This window comes from Clarias gariepinus, chromosome 23, assembly GCF_024256425.1.
Source record: "Clarias gariepinus isolate MV-2021 ecotype Netherlands chromosome 23, CGAR_prim_01v2, whole genome shotgun sequence".
NCBI lineage: Eukaryota > Metazoa > Chordata > Actinopteri > Siluriformes > Clariidae > Clarias > Clarias gariepinus.
Window position 1 is genome coordinate 4190816 of NC_071122.1, and position 22984 is coordinate 4213799.

Here is a 22984-nt window from a genome sequence, read left to right on the forward strand (position 1 = left end):
TCCCACCCTGCACTAAATAGTACAATTTAATAGATACTAAATCTACAACTAAATATGATGCTGCACTAAACTACCAAACAGTAGGATGTTAACAGATTAAACAGATGCTAAATCCTTGGCTGAATCCCACCCTGCATTATCTACTAAACAGTATGATTTAAGAATTAAGGCATGTTACATCGCAAAGTTTAGCAAACAAGGAACATCAAGAATTTTTATTTGATGTAATTTAGCACAATGTTGCACTCAAGAAAAACCTTTAGAAATGTTCAAAAACTCTCTAATGCTTTTTTGCAATCAGTTGCCTTTGATTTACCTAATGTGACATTGTCATTGGGTGGACTATTTGTCTCTTTTAGTCTTTTTTAATTGATGTTTATAGTATTCAAAGTTGCTAATGTGCAAAATTAAAAACAAAACTTAAAGCCGACGCATTATGCATCCAATTATATTCACAAACAGCCTTATGATTCAACCACAAAGTGTTTTTAAAACTGTGTGCACACACCAAACCTTGAATCTCTTGAATCGGGTTTGGTGTGCGCACACACACACACACACACACACACACACAGATTCAATAACACTTTGCAGTAAAATCATGAGAAGCAGTAGACAATAAACAGCCTCTAACAGCTACTACTAATAATAAGCAACAGCTGTTTTAGGCTGTTTATTGTCTACTGCTCCTTTCAGACAGCACATTTATACAAACCTCAATGAAACTTTTTACTAAAACTCCTGGAATTTCCTTTAAGATCAGGAGATCGATCTATCTATCTATCTATCTATCTATCTATCTATCTATCTATCTATCTATCTATCTATTTAGCTTAAATGAATCAAACCAATTTAAAAACAAACTTTTTTATCTTCACTATATATATTATAGGAATGTCATCCTATTCTGCTGTTTAAGCACTGCTGTTTTATTGTTTATGTTATTTCTAGTGATACATTTTTGTGTCAAAGAATTCCAAGGTTTAACTTATGGTTTATGTTATTGTAAATGATACTCAACTAAAACATAGAGGATTGAAATAAACTATAAACCAAACACAGTGAGAGGGAAGAAGACTTTAGGGCTTCCCCTGATAATAACCCGACCTCATTACAGCAGCTGCTCGTGTCAGCGTTCCCTCTGACTTTTGGAGAGAAAAGGGAAAAAAAAGAGGGGAAAGGGAGTGAATTTCACTTTTGACTGCGCTCAGGAGTGTAACTCCACCTTCAGCCACCTCTGGCTTTATTCCCTCCTCCTGCAGCATCCCTTTAAAAGCCGCTCACGTTGCCTCAGACAGCAGCTTAGTCTGTCATTATCTCCACTCCTCCGCTAGTTTTCTTCAGGAAGCCTCTCTACTGTTCAAGTCCACGAGTCATGGCTGCCTTGCGTGATCTCCTGACGCTCCTGATCACAATCCAGCTCCACCTGTCCAGCACATCCTCTCTCTCTCCTAACAAGAAAAGTGGTGGCTCAGGGAAGCGCCAGGGGGCCGCGTCTCAATCCCTGGAGGAGGGCACTTCAGTGCTGGCATTAGGGGAATCATGCGGAGTGTACACTCTGTTTTGTGGACGTGGCCTTCGCTGCTTTCCTCCAGAGGGAGACCAAAGCCCACTGCAGTCTCTCCTTCAGGGAAAAGGAACGTGCAGGAGCATCAAGCTCAGCTTCCAGAAGACGACGACTGCAGGTATGAGTACCGTAACATCACTGCTAAAATACATCTTAGTAAGTCCTGCATTAAACACAACTAAACCTTCAAGTAAATAATGTAGATTTGCTTTTTTTTTTTTGTTTAAAGAAAGAAATTTGTTCTCAGGTGTGTGTGTGTGTGTGTGTGTGTGTGTGTGTGTTATTGAAGTTTAAAAGTTTAAAAAGTGTAAAATCCTTAAAATATATCAAAATACATATGCAGCTCATTTTCTACTACTTCATCACCATCCTAATGTTAATATATTGTTATATTTAAAATTATTTTGCAATGTGCTTTGCCATATTTTTATCTGCACTAAAAATAAATTGGTTGTTAATGTTAGATGTTGGTTTAAGAAATGTGAGTGAAAGTTAGAATGAAAAAAAAAATTCATTAGAATATATATTATGTACAATAGATCAAGTCCTAATGTGACCTTTTATTATTTTTATTATAATTAACACTTTCATATTTGGGCAAAATTTATTTACACTTACTGCAACATTTGTAGCTTGGAATTAATCCATTCGCTATGATAATAATAATAATAATAATAATAATAATAATAATAATAATCATCATCATCATCATTTTCATCATTATCATTATTATCATCATCATTTCCTTTCTACTTTTATTCATTTGAAATTCTATAATATACAACATTATATAATGTTTTATATGAGTGAAAAAGTGTGTATGTGTGTGTGTGTGTGTGAGGAGGGCGAGAGAGAGAGAGAGAGAGAGAGAGAGATGTGGTTATAGAATAGGGAGAATTTATAGTCTAAACATTATCATTAGAAGGACATTAATCGTCCAAGTTTTCTAGGTTTGAGTGGCATTTCTGTGTTTAATATATGTCTGTTGTTTCAGGCTCTCCAATTCCAGTTACAGAAAGTGTGGAGAAGGTAAAAAAAAAAACATAGTTTATTTATTTCTCGTTATAAAACACAGACTGGATAAAACTTGAAAGTTTGCTCCTCTTCATAAAAAAAACTGCCTCTATAATTTCTTTATTGTGAGATATTTTGACCAGCCATAACATTAAAATCCAAATCATTAAGCCCTGTATTGTTTCCCCGTGTGCCTCCTGGGCAGCTCTGGCCCCTTGGGGTGTACTTCCACAGTGTGCTGAGTATATGGTACCCAGGTTGAGGGATGGGGCCTGGGTGGATTGGAACTGTTGGAGTGGGGTCTGGGGAGTTCGGAGGTTGGCTCAGGGGCCCTGGGCTCTTTGCCTGCTGGGACCCATGGCCTGTGGAGTACTGGGTGTTCTGGTGCCATTCTATCACAACCAACACTGACTTTTTTTTAGCTGTATTGGAATTTTTGAGCGATTGGATCAGACAGGCTGGCTTTTGTTTCCTGCAGTTATGAGTAAGCCTTGGGTGCCCATGATCCTGTTACCAGTTTACTTAGGAATAGCTGATTATCAACGTTATTCAGTTTATCTGGCAGTGGTGTTAGTATTGTCGCTGATAGGTGTATAATTAAGTGCATGAAGTGATTTATATTCTGCTGTGATTGCAGGGTCCGTGTCGGAAACAGCTGATGTCACTGCTTCAGAGGCTCGAGCTCACTGTGATCAAGAGCGATCGAGACATTTACATCCCCAACTGTGACAAGAATGGATACTACAAGAGGAAACAGGTAACACATACACACACACACATGTAACACAAATTAAACACACATAAAACAACAGTGCTGAGCTTTATTCAATTATTACTCTTATTAATTGGTTATTAGTCTTACTACATACACTACTAGTATCCTTAGACATTCCTATGTTGTAATGTGACACAGTGATTTATTAATAAAATAAATCTAACACACAAACACACACATTTCTCAAACTTTCTTCAAACATTAAAAATCTTTCCCTGTGAGAAAGGCAGATAAAATAAAAAAGGAAAAGAAAAAAAAAGCACACATAATACAGGTTTACACTCTAGGACATGCCCCCCGTCCCCCCCGTCCCCCCACCGCCACTTTCTGTCCTTACTCATTCTCTATCCATCATTTCACCTTTTGTCCCATTTTTTTCATTCTTTTGACCATTCTCTGCTTTTCTCACTGTCTTTATTTCTCTCTTTTTCTTTTCACTAAACCCTAGTTCTTTCAGGTTCCTTTTTTCACACTGTGTGTTTCCTTAAAAATAACAAAACCAGTCAAACCCCTGAGTGTTCATCCGTGGGAGAGTGTCTCGTCTCCAGTGATTGAAACTTCAAAATGACTCAGATACTCCTCTTTCCCTCTCTCTCTCTCACTCCCTAATCTGTCCCTCACTCATTCCTCTCTCATTCATCCCTCTGCTCCCCTTTTTTGCCCTTGTTCTCCATATTAATCAGAGGCTGTAGATTGAGCTGTGGAACTCTACCCCCTGCTGTAAGTTGTGTTAACTGTGAATGTCTGGTGGCTGATGTGTCTCTGTCCCATCCCTCAGTGTATGTCGTCTCACGGGATGCAGCGTGGTCAGTGCTGGTGTGTCGATGAGAAAGGAAACAAACTTCAATCCCAAGGCAGGGATGGTGCTGTTACCTGCAGCACCTGAGAGAAGAAAAATCTGCTAATCTTGAGAAATGTATTATTATTTTTATTATTATTGTTTTTATTATTATGATTATTATTATTATTATTATTATTGTTGTTGTTTCATAACGCTAAAGCATGAAGAGATGGCAATGTGCCAAGCAGTGCACTAAATGTGTTGTACGATTATCATATCCTGTAACGTCCCCTAGTGGCCTTGAGCTTAACATAACTTACTCTACCTACATCACTACATTACCTGCATATTTCTTTCTAATCCTCTCATTCCTCTCCTGAATGAAGGGTTTTATTAAGCTTATTAATTTGTACAGTGTTAAATTATCCCTATACTTGCAGCATTGGCACATTCGACCTAATATTCCTGTTTTTACATTATTATCTGTTTAGTAAATGTAAGTGTTTGCTAAACCACAGCATAAAAAATGTAATTATCTTTTATTTGATTATCTGAAGGCATTGATGCAAATTATCATTATCATAAATTAACTTTGAATTAACCTTTACAATATCTCTGAATACATTTTATGTAAAATAATACACATTGCCAAATCAACATCTAATGTGTTTTAGTTTAATTATAATCATGTGCAATGTTCAAATATCCAGAATCCCAATCAAAAAATTTTTGTTCTACTTTTTACCTCATTTTTTTGTCCATTTCTATTTTATATCAGCATTTTTATACTCATGTTTGTTATACTTATGTATTTAATCTTTTATTTTTACTGTTTTATCTCATTATTAACTTAATAATTTGTACAACTGAACACCTCTCAGTGATATATATAATGTGCAATTCCTCTGCATTTTCCATATCAGCCAAAACATATCATCTATTTTATTAAAAATTAATGTACTGCTAAATTAAAATCAACACATTTATTTATTGAACTTTATCTCTTTTTTTTATACTTGTTATTATTTATCATGAATCTTACAGGTTTTGGGCTCAATTTTTTGTCACAGCTCGTAAATCTGAAATTTTCAACATGTCATTATTTTTTATTATATTTTTCATATTTAAAATCTCTGTAACAAATGTAAATAAAGTGTTGCAATGAAAAATTAAATGTGTACTGTGCTGTTTGGATTGGAGACGGAAACATGGTACAGGTGTAATGTCATTATTGTCTTTTTGAAATTTATAAAGAAAGCATTTAAATAAACTTTTTTATAGAACAATGAAATAAAAGATTTAAAAATTTGCCTTTAAGAAAAGCCTACTTGAAAGCTTTTCTGTTAGAGAAACTTTCTGTTTAAAAAAGACAGCTTGTATTTTTTAAGAATAGAAAATGAAAAAGAAAGGAATGAACGAAAGAAAGAAAGAAAGTTGATGAGGTGAGAGAGAAAGAGTAAAAAGGGGTAAAGAGATGAGAGAGAAAAACAAGTGTAGGATAATAAGAAAAAGACAGACAAGAAAGACAAAATGAGAGAAAGGACAGAGAGGGACATGGAAAGTGAGAGGGAGAGGGACAAAAAGAGTACCAAATAGTGTGTGCATGCTTGTGTGTGTGAGTGAGAGAGAGAGAGAAATAGTAACAAATAAAGTCAGAGAGAAAAAGAAAGAAAGGTAGAGTAATAAATTAGAGAGGGAGAGAGAGAGAGAGAGAGAGAGTCACATGAGAATCAAGTGACCATTAGCATGTTCCTTTGAGGCTCCACCGACACGCAACAGCAGGAACCTCACATCCTCACACCCTCACACTCACACTCCCGCAGATCCGTTCACACACCTGGGCTTTTCTACAATCGTTCTGTTCATTCTTCGTCTTCACCTGGTATCACCCTACAGATTCATCTGTGTTTTACCACCAAATGATTTACCACCAGAGGCTGAGGACTGGAGGAGGAGTCCGGAGACTCACACACACCTGCGGAAAGAACAAAGCCTCAGGTTAAGCTGTGTGTTGATTAAACATGCCTTCAGGGAGAGACGTCTGGATGAGGTTCCTTTTAAATCAGGATTGTCCCTGAGAGCTGGCGACTGGCGTGTCTGTTATGCTGCATCTGGTAGACTGTGTCAGTTATGCTGCGTCTGTCGTTATTCATCTCTTCCACCATGTCTGTTACACTGTCTATTTTAGGCTGGGTTACACTGAGGGTTAGCTCTTAGACTGTGTCTCTTACACTGTGTCTCTTACACTGTGTCTGTGTGTGTTATACTGGGTGATAGCACTGTGTCCATTAAAACATTATGTCTGACATTCTGCATCTCTTATACTGCATCTGTTACACTTTACAGTATGTTTAAGACTGTTACACTTTATGCTTAAGACGTGTGTTGTGCTGTGTCAGTCATTCTGGGGTCTGTTACACTCCGTCTATCATATTTACACTGTAACTGTTTTACCGTGTCCGTCATTCTGTATCTGTTTCACAGTTTTTTTTCACGAAACATCTGTTCCAGCATGAATGCTACACTCCATTTGTTATGTTGCATCTAATATACTGTGTCTGTTACACTGCATCTGGGTTCTTGTAAGTGAATTATTGTGTCGTACACAGTGTCAGGAACTCCGCATCAGGAAAACCACATCTGCAATACTGCGTCTGGGACACTGCATATGTGTTAAACAGCAATGACGTCCCCAAAATCCTCCACCTTCTCAAACCCTCCGCCATCTAAACTGCGGCGCACCAAGAGCAAGAAGAAACACTTCGTCCATCAGAAGGTGGAGGTGTTCAGGGCCAGTGATCCTGTGCTGAGTGTCTTCATGTGGGGCATCAATCACACGGTAAAGCTCTTCTATATCATCAACACTTTATTAAAGAGTGTGACCCAGTTAACGTGACCAGCTGCGGTTTATAGGCGAGAAAAGCTACCTGGTGAGGGAGGAACTGTTTAGAGCTAAGTGAGAACAGGAATTGACTCGTTTCTCAGACGTTTAACATTAACATAAAATTTGTTAATTGCTATGGTATAAGCGGAATAAAACACTTAGGAATGGGTTGTTATAGGAAATGAATTAGCGTCACAATGCTAACAGCAACTACGCTTCTCACTGGTGTGCAGGTCAGTGACATGGTTCATGTTCCTGCACCAGTGATGCTGCTGCCTGATGACTTTAAAGCCAACAGCAAGATCAAAGTGAACTACCACCTATTTAACAAGTAAGTCACATCACACACGGAAATCTGTTGGAGATCTGAAGTTGTCTGTATCATCAGACATTTCCTATGTTTTTTCCCTTCTTGTAATTACGTTGACTTTTTCAATATGGTGTTCATAACGCCATGGTGCATTAGTGGGTAGCTCCGTACACCTCCAGAGCTGGGTTGAATCTCACTTCTGCTCTCCAGTGCATGGAGTTTGCATGTTCTCGCTGTGCGTGGTGGGTTCCCTTCAATTATTCCAGTCTCCTCCCACAATTCAAAGACATGCATGGTAGGCTGATCAGTGTTTTTAAATTGCCTGCAGTGTGTGAGTGTGGATGTGTGTGTGCTTGTGTTATGTGATGAGTTGGCACCCACCTAGTCTACTTTAAAGGATTTCATGACGTACGTCAATTAACCCAACGTTAATTTGACCAAGATAAAGCATAATATCAATCAGCTTTTAATGGCCAAATTTTTATTAAACTAATTTTTTTGTATATTTTACAACCAATCACAGCCAGATCATAATCATAATAATATCATAATCCTCTGATAACAGCTCGTGACAAAATCCACAATCTAATCATAATAAATTTTTAATCTTTAATTAGTACAATATTGAAGTTATATTTAGCTGCAAATAAATTATGCATTTAACATTAATAATATATAGCTAACTGAGATTAACATTGTGATTGATTAACATCATTAGCATTGCAAGCAAAACCTTTAGTTCATAATATAATATATAAAAAATATATTAAAGCATCAGCTCAGTTAATTCAGAGTCTCTCTCTGCACTATTAAATTTCACCCATAAAGTTTTCTGGATTTTTTTTTTTTTTTTTTTTTTTTGTGCGTGTTTGGAGGATTAAGAGATTATGGTGTTGTTGTAGATTATTAACAGACTGCTTTTGTGTTCAGTGTAATGAAAAGAGACATTCTGAACACAGGGGACAGGAACCATTTTATTTGCTTGAACTCTCCTGCTCCAGAATGAGAACAGTGGAGGAACTTGACCTTTGTTTTTTATTCCGTATTTTACATTAAGTAACATTATTTAAGATAACTTAATAAGTTATCATTAACACATAATAATGAATAGTAAATGATAGCAAAATAAGATATTTTAAAATAAACATAAAAAACGAATCAATAATCTTATATTAACAAACACTGTATATGTTACTACTGAAGATGTTAATCCGAAAAATGATTATATAACTATAATAATTGTAAATATTTCCACAGTCTATCCAAAAGTATGGAGACAAAAGTGAAATTGAATGTTTAGGTAAAAATAAATTTTAAAGAATTTGCTTACAGAGAGAACTATAATACAGTATAAAATACTATAAAACAATAGTATTTATACTATACTGTAATATAGTAATACTATAATATAATATATATAATAATAGTAATAAGACTATAATACCCTACATAATACTATAAAACTATAGTATTAAGCACACGTCTTAATACTTTTGGCTTGCGATAGATAGATAGATAGATAGATAGATAGATAGATAGATAGATAGATAGATAGATAGATAGATAGATAGATTATCATCACTTAGAGTAATGTGATGATAAGTTTAATAGGATACGCTGTCTGTCTTCACAGAGAAAATCTCCCTGGACATTTCAAGTTTAAAGAGTACTGCCCACAGGTTTTCCGTAACCTGCGAGAGAGATTCAGGATCGAGGATCAGGACTATCAGGTAAACATGTAAAAAATGTTTCATGTTGGATGAATTATATCAGAGAATGAATAGCAGTGGACTGAAATTTCAGAATGTTTCTTAAACCATTTAATTTATTTTAACAAGGTTGCTTAATTTGTATTTTGGTGTTTGTGGGAATGTGTTTGTGTCTTGCCCGTTTTGGAGGTCAGAAAATTGTAGCTGTATTTGTTTTAACAATTGTCTCTCTGTGTTAGATCTGGATGAATACATAATTAAATTATATTTAATGTGTATAAAGTGAAATAATAAATCACATCACATGCTTTTACATGGATGTAACAGAAAGATACTAAATCATCTATAGTGCTATAAATGTTATTTTATGAACGTAACTTTATCGTGTCACCCATTTTAAATAAGTCACTCTAAACAAATTAATGGACGACTAATCCATAAATCACACATTTGTTTTTGTGGTTTGTGCAAGAGATTCAGGTGTGTTTTTCTATTTAAATGCATTTAAAAACACGTGGTTTTATTGTCGTTGGTGTTTGCATAAGTGTTTGCATGAAGCCAATCCCTGTGGGCTGTGTTCATTCTCTCACTCACACAAGTGCCACACCCAAAGACCATCCTTTAGCAACTTCCAACATCTGGAGTTTAAGAACAGAGCTTCCCTTAACCCCTCAATTAATTTTTTTTTCCATAAATAAAGTTTTCGATTTACCAAATAATGTTATACAATATATACCAAATAAAGTTTTTAAAATATATTTTAATGAACAATTTTACATTTTTATAGGCTACATGTACAGATTCAGCTAAAAAATTTATATAGATTTCAGGAAAAGAAAACATCATATAACCATTTTAATACTAAATGTACTGCTATACATTATATATTGATATATACATTGTAATATTATGATGATAATATTATTTTAATTTTATATAAATTATATTATTTTTTTCCGCGACCCTGAATACAGTAGACGGTATAGACGATGAGTGAGTGAGAGTGAGTGAGTGATATTATTTTTCTTTTCCTGAACATATAGGTGGCATGGTGGCTTAATGGTTAGCACTGTCGCCTTGCACCTCTACTGTAGGTCCTGGGTTTGAGTCCTGTATTGGGTGTGTGTGCGTGGAGTTTGCATGTTCTCCCTGTGCTTGGTGGGTTTCCTCCGAATTCTCCTCTCACAGTCCAAAAACATGCATATTAGGCTAATTGGCGTTCCCAAATTGCCTGTAGCGTCTGAATGTCCTACCACAGTTCTACAAATGGGAATACATACAGTGTCCTCCATTGGCCTCCACAGACCTTAGTTGAACTACAGAGTTCCCTTTCATAAGCTATACTCGATGCTGTGTGGAAACGCTATGGGAAGATCTTTTTGTGAAGCATGTGTGTATCAAACACTGCAAATTTTGGCTTTTATAACCTCGGTCAGGTGACGTCATCTGATGAAGTGCACCTGCAGGTTATAAATAGGAGTGAACCGGAACATTCCTTAGATCTTTTTGTCTTCAGGACTGCTTTGTTGTGTTTGTGTGTGTGTGTGAACTAGCAAAATTAAGAAAGTGTTTAACTTACTGATATGGCGGAGTTTCAAGCGAGATGTGTGCCTCCGTGTGATTAACCACTTTCGAAGGGCGATCTCCACACGCGCCGCACTCCACAATCCGCCTCAAAGAAGTCGGACCTGCGTACTTTACAAAGAAGAAGTCCTGAGGCTCATTCGCCCAGGACCGTGAGGGTGCCCCGTAGAATTCCTTTCAAGCATAAAGTGTTCTTCCTGGCACCCCCAGGAGGTCGGTGTTCATGTTCCACCACCACTGATGTTTTGGGCAACACCGGTCTCCAACGAAATGTTAGTTTCGCCGTAAGCCGACCATCTAAACTCCCCATTCTAGCCGAGCTGTCAGAACTTGTGCCCCTTTCGGCTAAACTGGCAGCGTGGAAGCTACTCCCAGGTATACCTCCTTGGGTAATAAGCACTGTAGAGAGAGGCTACAGCATTCAGTTCGCACATCGCCCTCCGTGTTTCAACGGCGTGGTCTCCACTTCCGTGAAACTGGAAAGGGCGCAGCTGCTGACTCTAGAATTACAGTTGTTGCTGGGAAAATGGGCCATAGAACATGTTCCGCTACCAGACAGAGAGTAAGGCTACTACAGTCGGTATTTCTTGGTTCCCAAGAAAAACGGGGGGCTGCGTCCAGTTTTAGTTCTTCGCTAAACCGCGATCTGAAAAAGTGCAGGTTCAAAATGTTGACTGTCAAAGTGATTGTTTCTCAAATCCAACCAAGGGATTGGTTTGTGACAATCGATCTGAACGACGCATACTTTCATATAGAAATATTGCCACAACACAGGAGGGTTCTGAGGTTCGCTTTCGGGGGCCAAGCTTACCAGTATCGAGTCCTTTTGTTAGGTCGATGCAAGGATGCAGTTCTGGCTCCCCGGCGACCCCAGGGCATCCGTATTTTGAATTAAATAGACGACTGGTTGATTCTGGCTCAGTCTCACGAGCTAGCGCTTCGACATCGACATTTCTTGGGAATAAGACTTATGACACCGTATGAGAGCGTTTCAGTTGTAGCTTCACAACCGGCAACACAAAAAGATGTTTCCATAGCATTTCCACGCAGCATCTTGTTCTCGCTTTTTCAGGGAACAGGGTTAATAATAAATAAATTATATATTATAAATTATATATATATATATATATATACTGTCAAGCCCGAAATTATTTATACCCCAGGCAAATTTTAACTTAAAGATACTTTTATTCAACCAGCTATTTTTTTCTTGATTAGAAATAACACAGGCATCTCCCAGACGATAATGTACAATGATAAAACAAGAGGCACAAGAGGCACCATTGTGGAAAAAAATGATTACTCATCTTTTATTTACATTTGATAAAAAAGTGGCATGTCCAAAATTATTTATACCCTTCTCAATAATCAATTTTATTATTTCTATTATTTAAATAGAAATTGATTTTATTTATTTACCTTTATTTAACCAAGCAAGACAGATTAAGAACAGGTTTCTTATTTACAACTGTGGACTGGCAAAGGCTGAGCCTTTTGGGGGAAGTAGGGGAACTGATAAAAATAAAAATTTAAAGAAATATAAACAAAATTACAAAAAGAAAATTAAGGCAAAAAAAACAGTAAATAAGTTACATATTAAAAATAATAATAATAATAATAATAATAATAATAATAAATTACATATTATAAATGATATATATACACAAATACACATATATATACTGTACATATATATATACATACATATATGTATACACACATACATACAGTGGTGTGAAAAACTATTTGCCCCCTTCCTGATTTCTTATTCTTTTGCATGTTTGTCACACTTAAATGTTTCTGATCATCAAACACATTTAACTATTAGTCTAAGATAACACAAGTAAACACAAAATGCAGTTTTTAAATGATGGTTTTTATTATTTAGGGAGAAAAAAAATCCAAACTTACATGGCCCTGTGTGAAAAAGTAATTGCCCCCTGAACCTAATAACTGGTTGGGCCACCCTTAGCAGCAATAACTGCAATCAAGTGTTTGCGATAACTTGCAACGAGTCTTTTACAGCGCTCTGGAGGAATTTTGGCCCACTCATCTTTGCAGAATTGTTGTAATTCAGCTTTATTTGAGAGTTTTCTAGCATGAACCGCCTTTTTAAGGTCATGCCACAACATCTCAATAGGATTCAGGTCAGGACTTTGACTAGGCCACTCCAAAGTCTTCATTTTGTTTTTCTTCAGCCATTCAGAGGTGGATTTGCTGGTGTGTTTTGGGTCATTGTCCTGCTGCAGCACCCAAGATCGCTTCAGCTTGAGTTGACGAACAGATGGCCGGACATTCTCCTTCAGGATTTTTTGGTAGACAGTAGAATTCATGGTTCCATCTATCACAGCAAGCCTTCCAGGTCCTGAAGCAGCAAAACAACCCCAGACCATCACACTACCACCCCCATATTTTACTGTTGGTATGGTGTTCTTTTTCTGAAATGCTGTGTTACTTTTACGCCAGATGTAACGGGACACGCACCTTCCAAAAAGTTAAACTTTTGTCTCGTCGGTCCACAAGGTATTTTCCCAAAAGTCTTGGCAATCATTGAGATGTTTTTTAGCAAAATTGAGACGAGCCTTGATGTTCTTTTTGCTTAAGTGGTTTGCGCCTTGGAAATCTGCCATGCAGGCCGTTTTTGCCCAGTCTCTTTCTTATGGTGGAGTCGTGAACACTGACCTTAATTGAGGCAAGTGAGGCCTGCAGTTCTTTAGTTGTTGTCCTGGGGTCTTTTGTGGCCTCTCGGATGAGTTGTCTCTGCGCTCTTGGGGTAATTTTGGTCGGCTGGCCACTCCTGGGAAGGTTCACCACTGTTCCATGTTTTTGCCCTTTGTGGATGATGGCTCTCACTGTGGTTCGCTGGAGTCCCAAGGCTTTAGAAATGGCTTTATAACCTTTACCAGACTGATAGATCTCAATTACTTTTGTTCTCATTTTTTTCTGAATTTCTTTGGATCTTGGCATAATGTCTAGCTTTTGAGGTGCTTTTGGTCTACTTCTCTGTGTCAGGTAGCTCCTATTTAAGTGATTTTTTGATTGAAACAGGTGTGGCAGTAATCAGGCCTGGGGGTGACTACAGAAATTGAACTTTTAACTGTAATAAACCACAGTTAAGTTATTTTTTAACAAGGGGGGGCAATTACTTTTTCACACAGGGCCATGTAGATTTGGAGTTTTTTTTCTCCCTTAATAACATAATCTTCATTTAAAAACTGCATTTTGTGTTCAATTATGTTATCTTTGACTAATAGTTAACGGTTTTTGATGAGCAGAAACATTTAAGTGTGACAAACATGCAAAAGAATAAGAAATCAGGAAGGGGGCAAACAGTTTTTCACACCACTGTACATACACATATACGAACAATGTGAACAGTGGAGCAGCAATGAATAAGAGCAGCTAGTATAAATAAAGTGAGCTGAGATCAGAGATTTAAAAACAGACTTAGGAATGAGATTGTCCAGTTTTAACATTTTTTGCAAGTCATTTCAATCTCTAGCAGCAGCGTTCTGAAAAGACGACAGGCCAAATACAGAAGAAGCCTTAGGAAATGTAAATAGCCTTTACAGGTTATTACAGCGATCAAACGCTACCTGTTTCCAACCTTGGACAAAATGGAATGACTGTGTCAGGAAGGGCATCCAGTATAAAACCTGTGCCAAGCTTGTATGTGGCGAGCCCTTGCCGGGGGCAGCCCAAAGACCAACAATATGCAAAGTTTTTATAATCTTACATATTTTATATTTTATAATTTTTTTATAACATCCTTCTTCTTATTATTTATCTTTCGACTGCTCCCTTTCAGGAGTCGTCGCAGCGAATCATCTGCTTCCATTCCACCCTATCCTCTGATCCTCTTCTCTTGCACCAACTAACCTCATGTCCTCTCTCATTGCATCCATAAATCTTCTCTTTGGTCTTCCTCTGGACCTCCTGCCTGGCAGTTTCAACCATAGCATCCTTCTACCGATATAATTAAAATCTCTCCTCTGGAATGTCCAAATCACCTCATTCTGGCCCCTCTCACTTTGTCTCGAAAACATCTCACATGGGTTGTCTTTATCTCTCTCTTCTCTTTATCCTATCCATCCTTCTCACTTCCAAAGTGAACCTCAACATCTTCATCTCTGCTACGTCCAGCTTCGCCTTTTGTCATTTATTCAGTGATACTGTCTCTAAGCCATAGAGCACCGATGGTCTCAAAACGGTCTTGTACACCTTTCCTTTTATCCTCAATTTCAATTTAATAAAATTTTATTTATATAGCGCTTTTAACGATGGTCATTTTCTCAAAGCAGCTTCACAAAAAAAAATAGAAAATTTAAAAAGAAAATTTATGAAAGTGTGTATGTGTGAGAAAAATGTGTCTAGATAGTAATAAGATTGTCCCTGATAAGCAAGCCAAGGATAAAGGTGACAGTGGCAAGGAAAAACTTCTTGAGATGGCAATGAGAGAAACCTTAAGAGGAACCAGACTCAACTGGACATAACAGAAGTTATTTAAATTAACATGACACTTTTCTCCACCCGTTCCAACCTGCCTGTAGACGGGTCTTCACCTCATTTCCACACTCTCCATTGCTCTGGACTGTTGACCCTAAATACTTAAACTCCTGCACCTTCTTTACTTCTGCTCCCTGTAGCCTCAACGTTCCATTTGGTTTCCTCTCATTCACACACAGGTATTCTGTCTTGCTGCAACTAAACCTTCATTCTTCTGCTTTTTAGAGCATACCTCTACCTCTCTAGATTTTCCTCCACCTTTTCCCTGCTCTAAGAAGCACAATATCATCTGAAAACATCATAGTCCATGGGGACTCCTGTCTAACCTCATCTGCCATCCTGTCCATCACCAGAGCAAACAAGAAGGGGCTTAGAGCCGATCCTTGATGCAGACCCATCTCCACATTAAACTCTTATGTCACACGAAATCTTACAACTGTCTTACAGCTCTCAAACATGTCTTGCACCACTCTAACATACTTTTCTGCCACTCCATGACTTCATCATGCAATACGACAGCTCCCCTCTCGGGCACCCTGTAATATGCTTTCTTTAAATCTACAAAGACACAATGAAACTCCCTATTACCTTCTCTGTACTTCTCCATCAGCATCCTCAAAGCAAATACTGCATTTTAAAAAACTAGTTAGAACCTCTACCGCCACCTCTCCTAAGCACCTCCATACCTCCAAAGGTATATCAACAGGACCAACAGCCTTCCAACTCTTCATCCTCTTTAACACCCACCTCACCTCACTCTATACTAATTTTTGCTGCTTCCTGATCCACAACAGTCACCTCTTTTACTCTTCTCTTTCATTTTCCTCATTTATCAACTCCTTTCATCTTCCCATCACCTTCCTGGCACATGTCAGTACATTCCCCTCTCTATCTTTAATCCTTCACATCCTTTCGATCTTATCTCTTTGCCTCAGCAACCTGTACAGATCCACCTCTCCCTCCTTACTGTCCAATCTAGCATACAAGTCCCTATATGCTCTTTGTTTGGCTTTTGCCACCTTTACCTTTACGTTACGCTGCATCTTACTGTACTCCTGTCTACTCTCTTCAGTCCTCTCAGTACCCATTTTTACGTAGCTATATCCTTTGTCCTCCTCACCTTCTGTTAAGCTAAAATATCTTTATTTATTATATTTCTGATTAGATTTCTCTCTCTCTCTCTCTCTATATATATATGTGTGTGTGTGTGTGTGTGTGTGATCTATATAATATACATTCCATAGTTACATCAAATTGTGCTGGGATATAATTCCCCTCATCCCCTGTGCCCCACAGGGTCATGTCACATGATCATTTGCACCCAAGTGATGTTTTGACCAATGAACCCCCCACACTTTTACATTCACTATCTGGCTTTCTTATTGCTTATGGTTAGAGGCAGTCTCACTCTCTTTTCATGATTTTGCCATTTTGTACTTCTGGTCTGTACTTTGATTTTAATAAACTTCAAACCTGCTTCTGCATCTGCCTCATCAAACAATACAACATCAATACATTATACACAAATAATACACAACTCACAGATAAAGTCTAAGGTCTACAGTCTAAGGCAGACACTGTTATCCTGTCTATTTATTTGTTTGTTTGTTTATGTCTCTGTAGGCATCTTTAGTGCGCAGGTCCCCCCTGAAGTACAGTGACAGTCAGGACGAACATCTTCTGCTCACCTCATACGACCAGTTGTTGATTATAAAGCAGATTTCCAGTGAGGAAGTGGAGGACATGCACAACATCCTGTCTGAATATCACCAGGTAACAAAATTAGACAATGTGTATTTAACTGGGCATCAAATTCCATTTGTGTTTATAAAGTGAGTTTTCAGATAGGATCGAATGACAACATTTTTCATGCTTAATGCCTATTACTAACACACATTTATATTTTTATTAGATAAAAAGAAACAATTTCTTTTTAGCAATTTCTTGAAATTGCTACATAAAGTCAAGCCCTTTTATGTAGTGTTCATAACTTTTTTAATTTAAATCTTGATCTTAATTATCATTCAGATGAAACTTGACCAATTTAGATTTCATGTAAAAAATAAATAAAAAAAACCATAAACCTTAAAAAGTGTATTATTCAAAAATGCACAATTTTTAAAATATTGCAACATGAATTAATTAATTTTGCATGAAATTCTTTAATTTAAACAACATTTATTACAGGTCATATGTGTCTACAGGCTTACACCAATTTTATTATTAATACTTATAAAGAAATATCAATAATTTGTATATTAAATTATTAGTGTTTAAATAATAAAAAAGCTGAAAATATAAAGCTGAAAATGTTGGGGGCACATGTAAAATCATTTTTTCCAAAATGGCTGACGTAAGCAACTTGAAATTTTTAGGGACATTTCCACTTCCAATACCTTGTTTTGGCCATAAGACACAAAATCTACGGAAGTGAGTCAGTTTGTAGTAGACAAAACAACCAAAACTAGAAAATACATGTAAATCAAGTTAAAAAGGAAATAAATAGACATTGAACTTGACCTTAATTCATGATTCCTCTGGTTTAAATTTTTTCAGCACTAATAGATAGATAGATAGATAGATAGATAGATAGATAGATCCATGTTTTTCTTTTTGTCCATTAGACAGAAATGAAATATATCTCTATTTCCTTTTTTTTCCTTTTTTACAGAATGTTGACATTAAAAATATAACATTGTGAATACTTAAAATACTAAATATTCTCCAAATAACCAAATGACTATAATGATGATTACTGATAATTAACACTACACTGTCGTTGAATTCTGGATTGTAATTGGTGTGTTAAGGATGTTAATAGATTTTCTAGAACAGCAGCTCTAACAGTAGTGCAGCTGCAAGTCACATGTTCATATCATTAATGTGATGACGTTTTCTGTAAGGAGAAATCTATTTATGTAACATGTGAGTTGGAATGAGTCTCCAGTGTTAGTGCTTTGTAATAGTCAGGTAACTTTAATCTTCACAGAACAGGAACTATAATTAAAAGGTTGTAACAGTAGCTCCATCACAAAATTGCACCAGCACATTGTTAATTATTTTAGTCTTGCAGCACCACACACAGAGGATTATTACTTAATGTGCATCAGAGATTAAAGCACGGCCCTTGGTTTGTACATTTAACCTAATTCATTAGTTCACATTGTTCAGTACCTGTACTCATGGATGTGTGTACTTCCAGCATGTTGTGAAGAGTCACGGCGTCACTCTGCTCCCTCAGTTCCTTGGCATGTACCGTGTTACTGTCAACAACGAGGACACGTACTTCATCATCATGAGAAACATGTTCAGTCACAGGCTGACCATCCACACAAAATACGACCTCAAGGTACCATGAAAAGAATAAATTCATGTTTATGGAGGGAATAAGATCATTTTGACCATTTACAGGTGAAATTAAAACCCAGGTCACTGGAATGAAAGTACTGTACTGTATGTACCCAGCAGGATCTCCCCCTAGTGGTAAAGAAAAATACTGACCAGCGTTACTGTATAAAATACTCTAGGTTTTGACCAAACCACTGATGTATAAAGAGTTTTACAAAACACATAATTAGATTACATACATCTGATATATATTTTTTATTATATATATCTTTTTTAAGGGCTCTTTGGTGTCTCGTGAAGCAAGTGATAAAGAGAAGGTAAGATTAAATGAGATTTTATTGTTGTGTGTTTTAGATACATTTTCATAGTGGTAGGTTAAATAATGAATTTAATAATTAATACAAACTATAGTAACATCTTATACCGACCAAGAATAAAATCAGAAGGCAAAGATAAAATAAAATGCTGTCCCTCACAGGAGAAAGATCTGCCCACGTATAAGGACATGGACTTCAGGAACAACATGCAGCGGATTTACATCAGCGACGAGGACAAGGAGAAGTTAATGGAGAAACTCAACCGTGATGTAGATGTGAGTCATGATCTCTCAGTATCTCTCTGTCAAACACACAGTAGTCCTTGGCAGTGACGCGCCCATCTAGCACAAGTATTGGGCCTAGGGAGTGCCATGATATTTTAGCCCAAACTATCACTGATGCTTTACTCTGGACATGCAACAGTTTGGGAGGTACGCTTCTTTGGGGCTTTTCCACACCGCAACTTTCCCAGATGTGGGAAAGACAGTGAAGGTGGACTCATCAGAGAACAATACATGTTTCACATTGTCCACAGCCCAAGACATTTGCTGCTGGCACCATTGAAACTGATTTTTGGCATCGGCACGAGTGACCAAGACGCGCACCAACAATTTGTCCTTTTGAACAATCCCTTTGAACTCTTTTGATATGTCACCCATAATGTTCTGTGCATTGCAATATTTTAGGCAAAACTTTACTATTTCTCTGCTAATTAAACCCTCACACTCTGCTCTTACTGGTGGAATGTGCAATCAATGAAGATTGGCCATTGACCAGGCTGGTCAAATTCAGCCATGAAACATCCAACACTAAGTTGGCCAGTGTTTCAGTTTATTTGTCCAACCCCTGTATATATCTGTTTAGAGAGGTGTATTGTTTGAAGGGGGCCATGTCATTATTTTTACTGCTTTAAGGCCTTTACTGGCTAGCCATGCAGTGGAGTTCTTCTATGCATGCGATGGAGCATTTTCCTGCATAAATATAATGGTCTTCTGAACTTTTCAACCTGAAAAAGCCTATAGATACATTTTCCATATATACATTTTTATACCTAATTTTTAATAATACCAGCCCATACCAGTACCCCACCTCCATCTTGCTGGCATCTGTGTCGAAGTGGATAGGCACGTGGAAGGATCAGTAACGGGCACAGAGCTCCACTTCGACTCAGATGCCAGCAAGATGTTGTTGTCTTTTTCTGGTAGTCGGGTTTCAGCCTTGGCCATGTCTCTATGCACTGAACACCTTGTACTATTACTTTTGGTACTAGAGTTATGGTACTAGGTACAGTATAGTGATATAGTAATGTACAGCTTTGCAACATTGTGCCGTAATGGAATATAGTAACTAGAAGGTGCATTAGGTAATAAAGATGTATATGAATATATATATATGTAATGGTTTACAGTATAATACAGTATAATGCAGAATTGTGCAAACATTGCAGTGGATTAGCATGTCTGGAAGATAACACGCCTAAAGGTTACAGGATATGCATATGTACATGTGAGTTCTTATTTGTACAGTATATACAGATATGGGTGGAATATACAGTATTGTCTATTCAAGCAAGACTGCAGATTGGGCTAATTGGCATAACCAAATTGCCTATAGTGTGTGAATGAGTGTGTGAGTGCGCACATGTGTCAGTGCCCTGCAATGAATTGGCACTTGCCGACACGTCTATTTGTTTTCATATTTCAAAAAGTGTGACATAATCTCAGAGCTGTTTAAACTTAAAAATATGATCTTCATGTCAATATCGTCTACGGGACAACACTTCATTGCAGTTTACTTTAAATTGTCCTGAATATAATGCTGTCCTATTATCTCTGCTATATTGTGCATGTACAGAATGTTCAGTGTTAGCTCTGCTGGACAATGTAATCATGTCTAAATGCTGACCAGGCTGTTTAATGTTGGTTTTTCCTCTTCATGAGGAGGTTCCTCTGGCATCCGTGGTCTTGTGACTGCTTGGCATTGTCTGAAGTGAAGATAACAGTTTTAGTGATTTCTCAGCACCTATAGATCCGGTTTAAACAACAGCGGGAAAAGTGCAGTAGTGAAGGAGGAGCTGGAAAAGATTTCAGACTTCAGACTTCAGATAATCCCTGTTTTTATTCATGTGATAAAAGGCATTTAGTGCTGAGAGAAAACATTACATTTTCAGCTAAAATGTCATTGTAAGAAAAGTTTTAAATATTTTTTTACAAATGTTTTGTTTTTAGTGTATTTAATGAAAAAAATTAATGATTTTTTTTTTATAAAAGTATATATGTGTGTGTGTGTTACACAGTTCCTGGTTAGGTTAAAGCTCATGGACTACAGCCTGTTGTTGGGGATCCATGAGATGGACAGAGGTGAGCGAGAGGAAGATGATGAGGATGAGGACTCGATGTGTGAGGAGGAGGACGAGCAGGAAAATGACGTGTCCATGTTAGCATCAGCGTCTCTCAGCACCTCACCTGAGACTGTGGCCGGCTCTGGGCCCTCCCGGAAAACCAACACACCGGCAGAGTTCGATCCGTGTGTAGATGTTTATGGGATCCAGAGTGCAGCCGGTGTGTTTATCATGACGTTGAAAAAATTAGTAAACTAAAAGGGCAATATGGCATTTTTTATGTTTATGATGTAATTTCTGTAGTTATGTTTGTGATAAGGTTTGTGGCATTATTCCTATAGTTGTTTGTGTTTGTGCAGCAGTTTGTGGACCTTTTTATGTTTCTGAAGTTGTTTGTGTAATTGCTTGTAAAGTTAACCGTGTAGGTTATGTCTGTGAAGTTGTTTGTATATATATATATATTTTTTGTATGTTAATTGTGCAGTCATTTGGGGCGGCACGGGGGTGTAGTGGTTAGCACTGTCGCCTTGCACCTCCAGGGTCCGGGTTCGATTCCTGACGATTTCTTCGGTTTCCTCCCACAAGCCAAAGATATGCAGGTTAGGCTAATTGGCGTTCCCAAATTACCCGTAGTATGTGAATGGGTGTGTGTGTGTGTGTGTGCCCTGCGATGGATTGGCACCCTGTCCATGGTGTACACTGCCTCCTGGGATTGGCTCCAGGTCCCCGCGACCCTAAATACAGGATATAGCGGTATAGGAGATGAGTGAGAGAGTGAGAGTGTAGTCATTTGTATAGATGATGAGAGGTGTAAGAGATTAAACTGTGTCTTTTCAGGAGCTCCACAGAGAGAGGTCTACTTCATGGGGCTAATAAACATCCTGACTCATTACGATACCAAGAAAAAAGCAGCACACGCTGCAAAGACCGTCAAGCATGGGGTGAGTATCACAGTTAGTGGGCTTGTCTGTCTCTCTGCCTACCTGTCTGAATTGTTGTTACAAATGTTTTAAAATAGATATTACTTTTTTCATTTTTAATAGCTTTATTGTTTGATTGTTTTTTTTTTCTTCTTCTGTATTGCAGTCAGGGGCGGAGATCTCTACAGTTCATCCCGATCAGTATGGCAAGAGATTCCTGGAGTTCATCACCAACATCTTCACTCCCTGAGTTTATTTCATCATAGGCTGTTTTTACACTAAGCACATGTTTGTTTCATACAGTACCATGTCTGGGCTTCCCCACTTCCCTTCTGGCCATCATTCACATTAGTAATGTTGTTCCGCACCTGAGCACACTTGTGTATTTACACTCTCTATGACCGCAGCTGGAGATATGCATGTAGTTGGTTTGCAATCCATGAATAAACACAAAGAACAACTGAGTTGATCTTCGCAACATGCTTAATATCGTTGATCTTTTGGTAACAATGTGAAGAGCGACCTTCTTGACTGTCTTTCCACATCATCTGCTCTAGCTCTGCAGTTCAGAGGGAGAGATCGGCGTTTGCATGCATGGAATGCAGACAGGCAGCACCGATGACATTGTTTGCCTTTACGCCTTGTTTGAACCAATACTGGGGTTAAAACTCACAAGCTTGTGCTCACTACAAGTGAACAAAAAACAAAAAAATCAAGTCACTGTTAACTTCTTTTGCTGTATCTCTCTGTAACTCTGTACTTTAGTGTGAATTGATATACAGTAGGATCATTTTAAAATAGGGTCAGGGTTAATATTAAATTATTTTATTTAACAAAAAGGGTACAAATGTTTTTATCTCATGTTTTGTTTATGGCAAGAGCCACAGCTTCCTCCAGTAGCTGACCCACAAAGTCTTTTATTATTATT

At 37.5% G+C, this 22984-nt stretch overlaps 2 protein-coding genes across 3 annotated transcripts; both read left to right on the forward strand.

Moving 5' to 3' along the window:
* Nucleotides 1-1312: 1312 nt before the first annotated feature.
* On the forward strand, nucleotides 1313-4289 carry igfbp6a (insulin-like growth factor binding protein 6a). Its single transcript, XM_053484328.1, has 4 exons — nucleotides 1313-1685; nucleotides 2562-2596; nucleotides 3219-3338; nucleotides 4135-4289. The coding sequence occupies exons 1-4, from the start codon at nucleotides 1376-1378 to the stop codon at nucleotides 4240-4242; spliced, it is 573 nt and encodes a 190-aa protein (XP_053340303.1). The 5' UTR covers nucleotides 1313-1375; the 3' UTR covers nucleotides 4243-4289.
* A 1673-nt stretch (nucleotides 4290-5962) lies between these two features.
* Nucleotides 5963-22767, forward strand: pip4k2cb (phosphatidylinositol-5-phosphate 4-kinase, type II, gamma b). Of its 2 annotated transcripts, XM_053484204.1 has the most exons (11): nucleotides 5963-6260; nucleotides 6747-6976; nucleotides 7255-7352; nucleotides 8965-9061; nucleotides 16754-16903; nucleotides 18333-18479; nucleotides 18757-18795; nucleotides 18957-19070; nucleotides 21092-21356; nucleotides 21974-22077; nucleotides 22223-22767. In XM_053484204.1, exons 2-11 carry the CDS (start codon nucleotides 6821-6823, stop codon nucleotides 22304-22306), a joined length of 1254 nt encoding a protein of 417 aa, XP_053340179.1. In that variant the 5' UTR covers nucleotides 5963-6260; nucleotides 6747-6820; the 3' UTR covers nucleotides 22307-22767. The 2 variants fall into 2 exon arrangements, with proteins under 2 accessions (XP_053340179.1, XP_053340180.1); XM_053484205.1 differs by lacking the exon at nucleotides 5963-6260 and having other exon boundaries at nucleotides 6668-6976.
* Nucleotides 22768-22984: the final 217 nt, after the last annotated feature.

Coding starts and splice junctions, on each gene's coding strand:
- igfbp6a (XM_053484328.1), top strand. CDS start 1,376: ATGGCTGCCTTGCGTGATCTCCTGACGCTCCTGATCACAATCCAGCTC. Junction 1,686..2,561: donor CCAGAAGACGACGACTGCAG/GTATGAGTACCG, acceptor CTGTTGTTTCAG/GCTCTCCAATTCCAGTTACA. Junction 3,339..4,134: donor GATACTACAAGAGGAAACAG/GTAACACATACA, acceptor CCCATCCCTCAG/TGTATGTCGTCTCACGGGAT.
- pip4k2cb (XM_053484204.1), top strand. CDS start 6,821: ATGACGTCCCCAAAATCCTCCACCTTCTCAAACCCTCCGCCATCTAAA. Junction 19,071..21,091: donor AACTCAACCGTGATGTAGAT/GTGAGTCATGAT, acceptor TGTGTTACACAG/TTCCTGGTTAGGTTAAAGCT. Junction 22,078..22,222: donor CAAAGACCGTCAAGCATGGG/GTGAGTATCACA, acceptor TCTGTATTGCAG/TCAGGGGCGGAGATCTCTAC.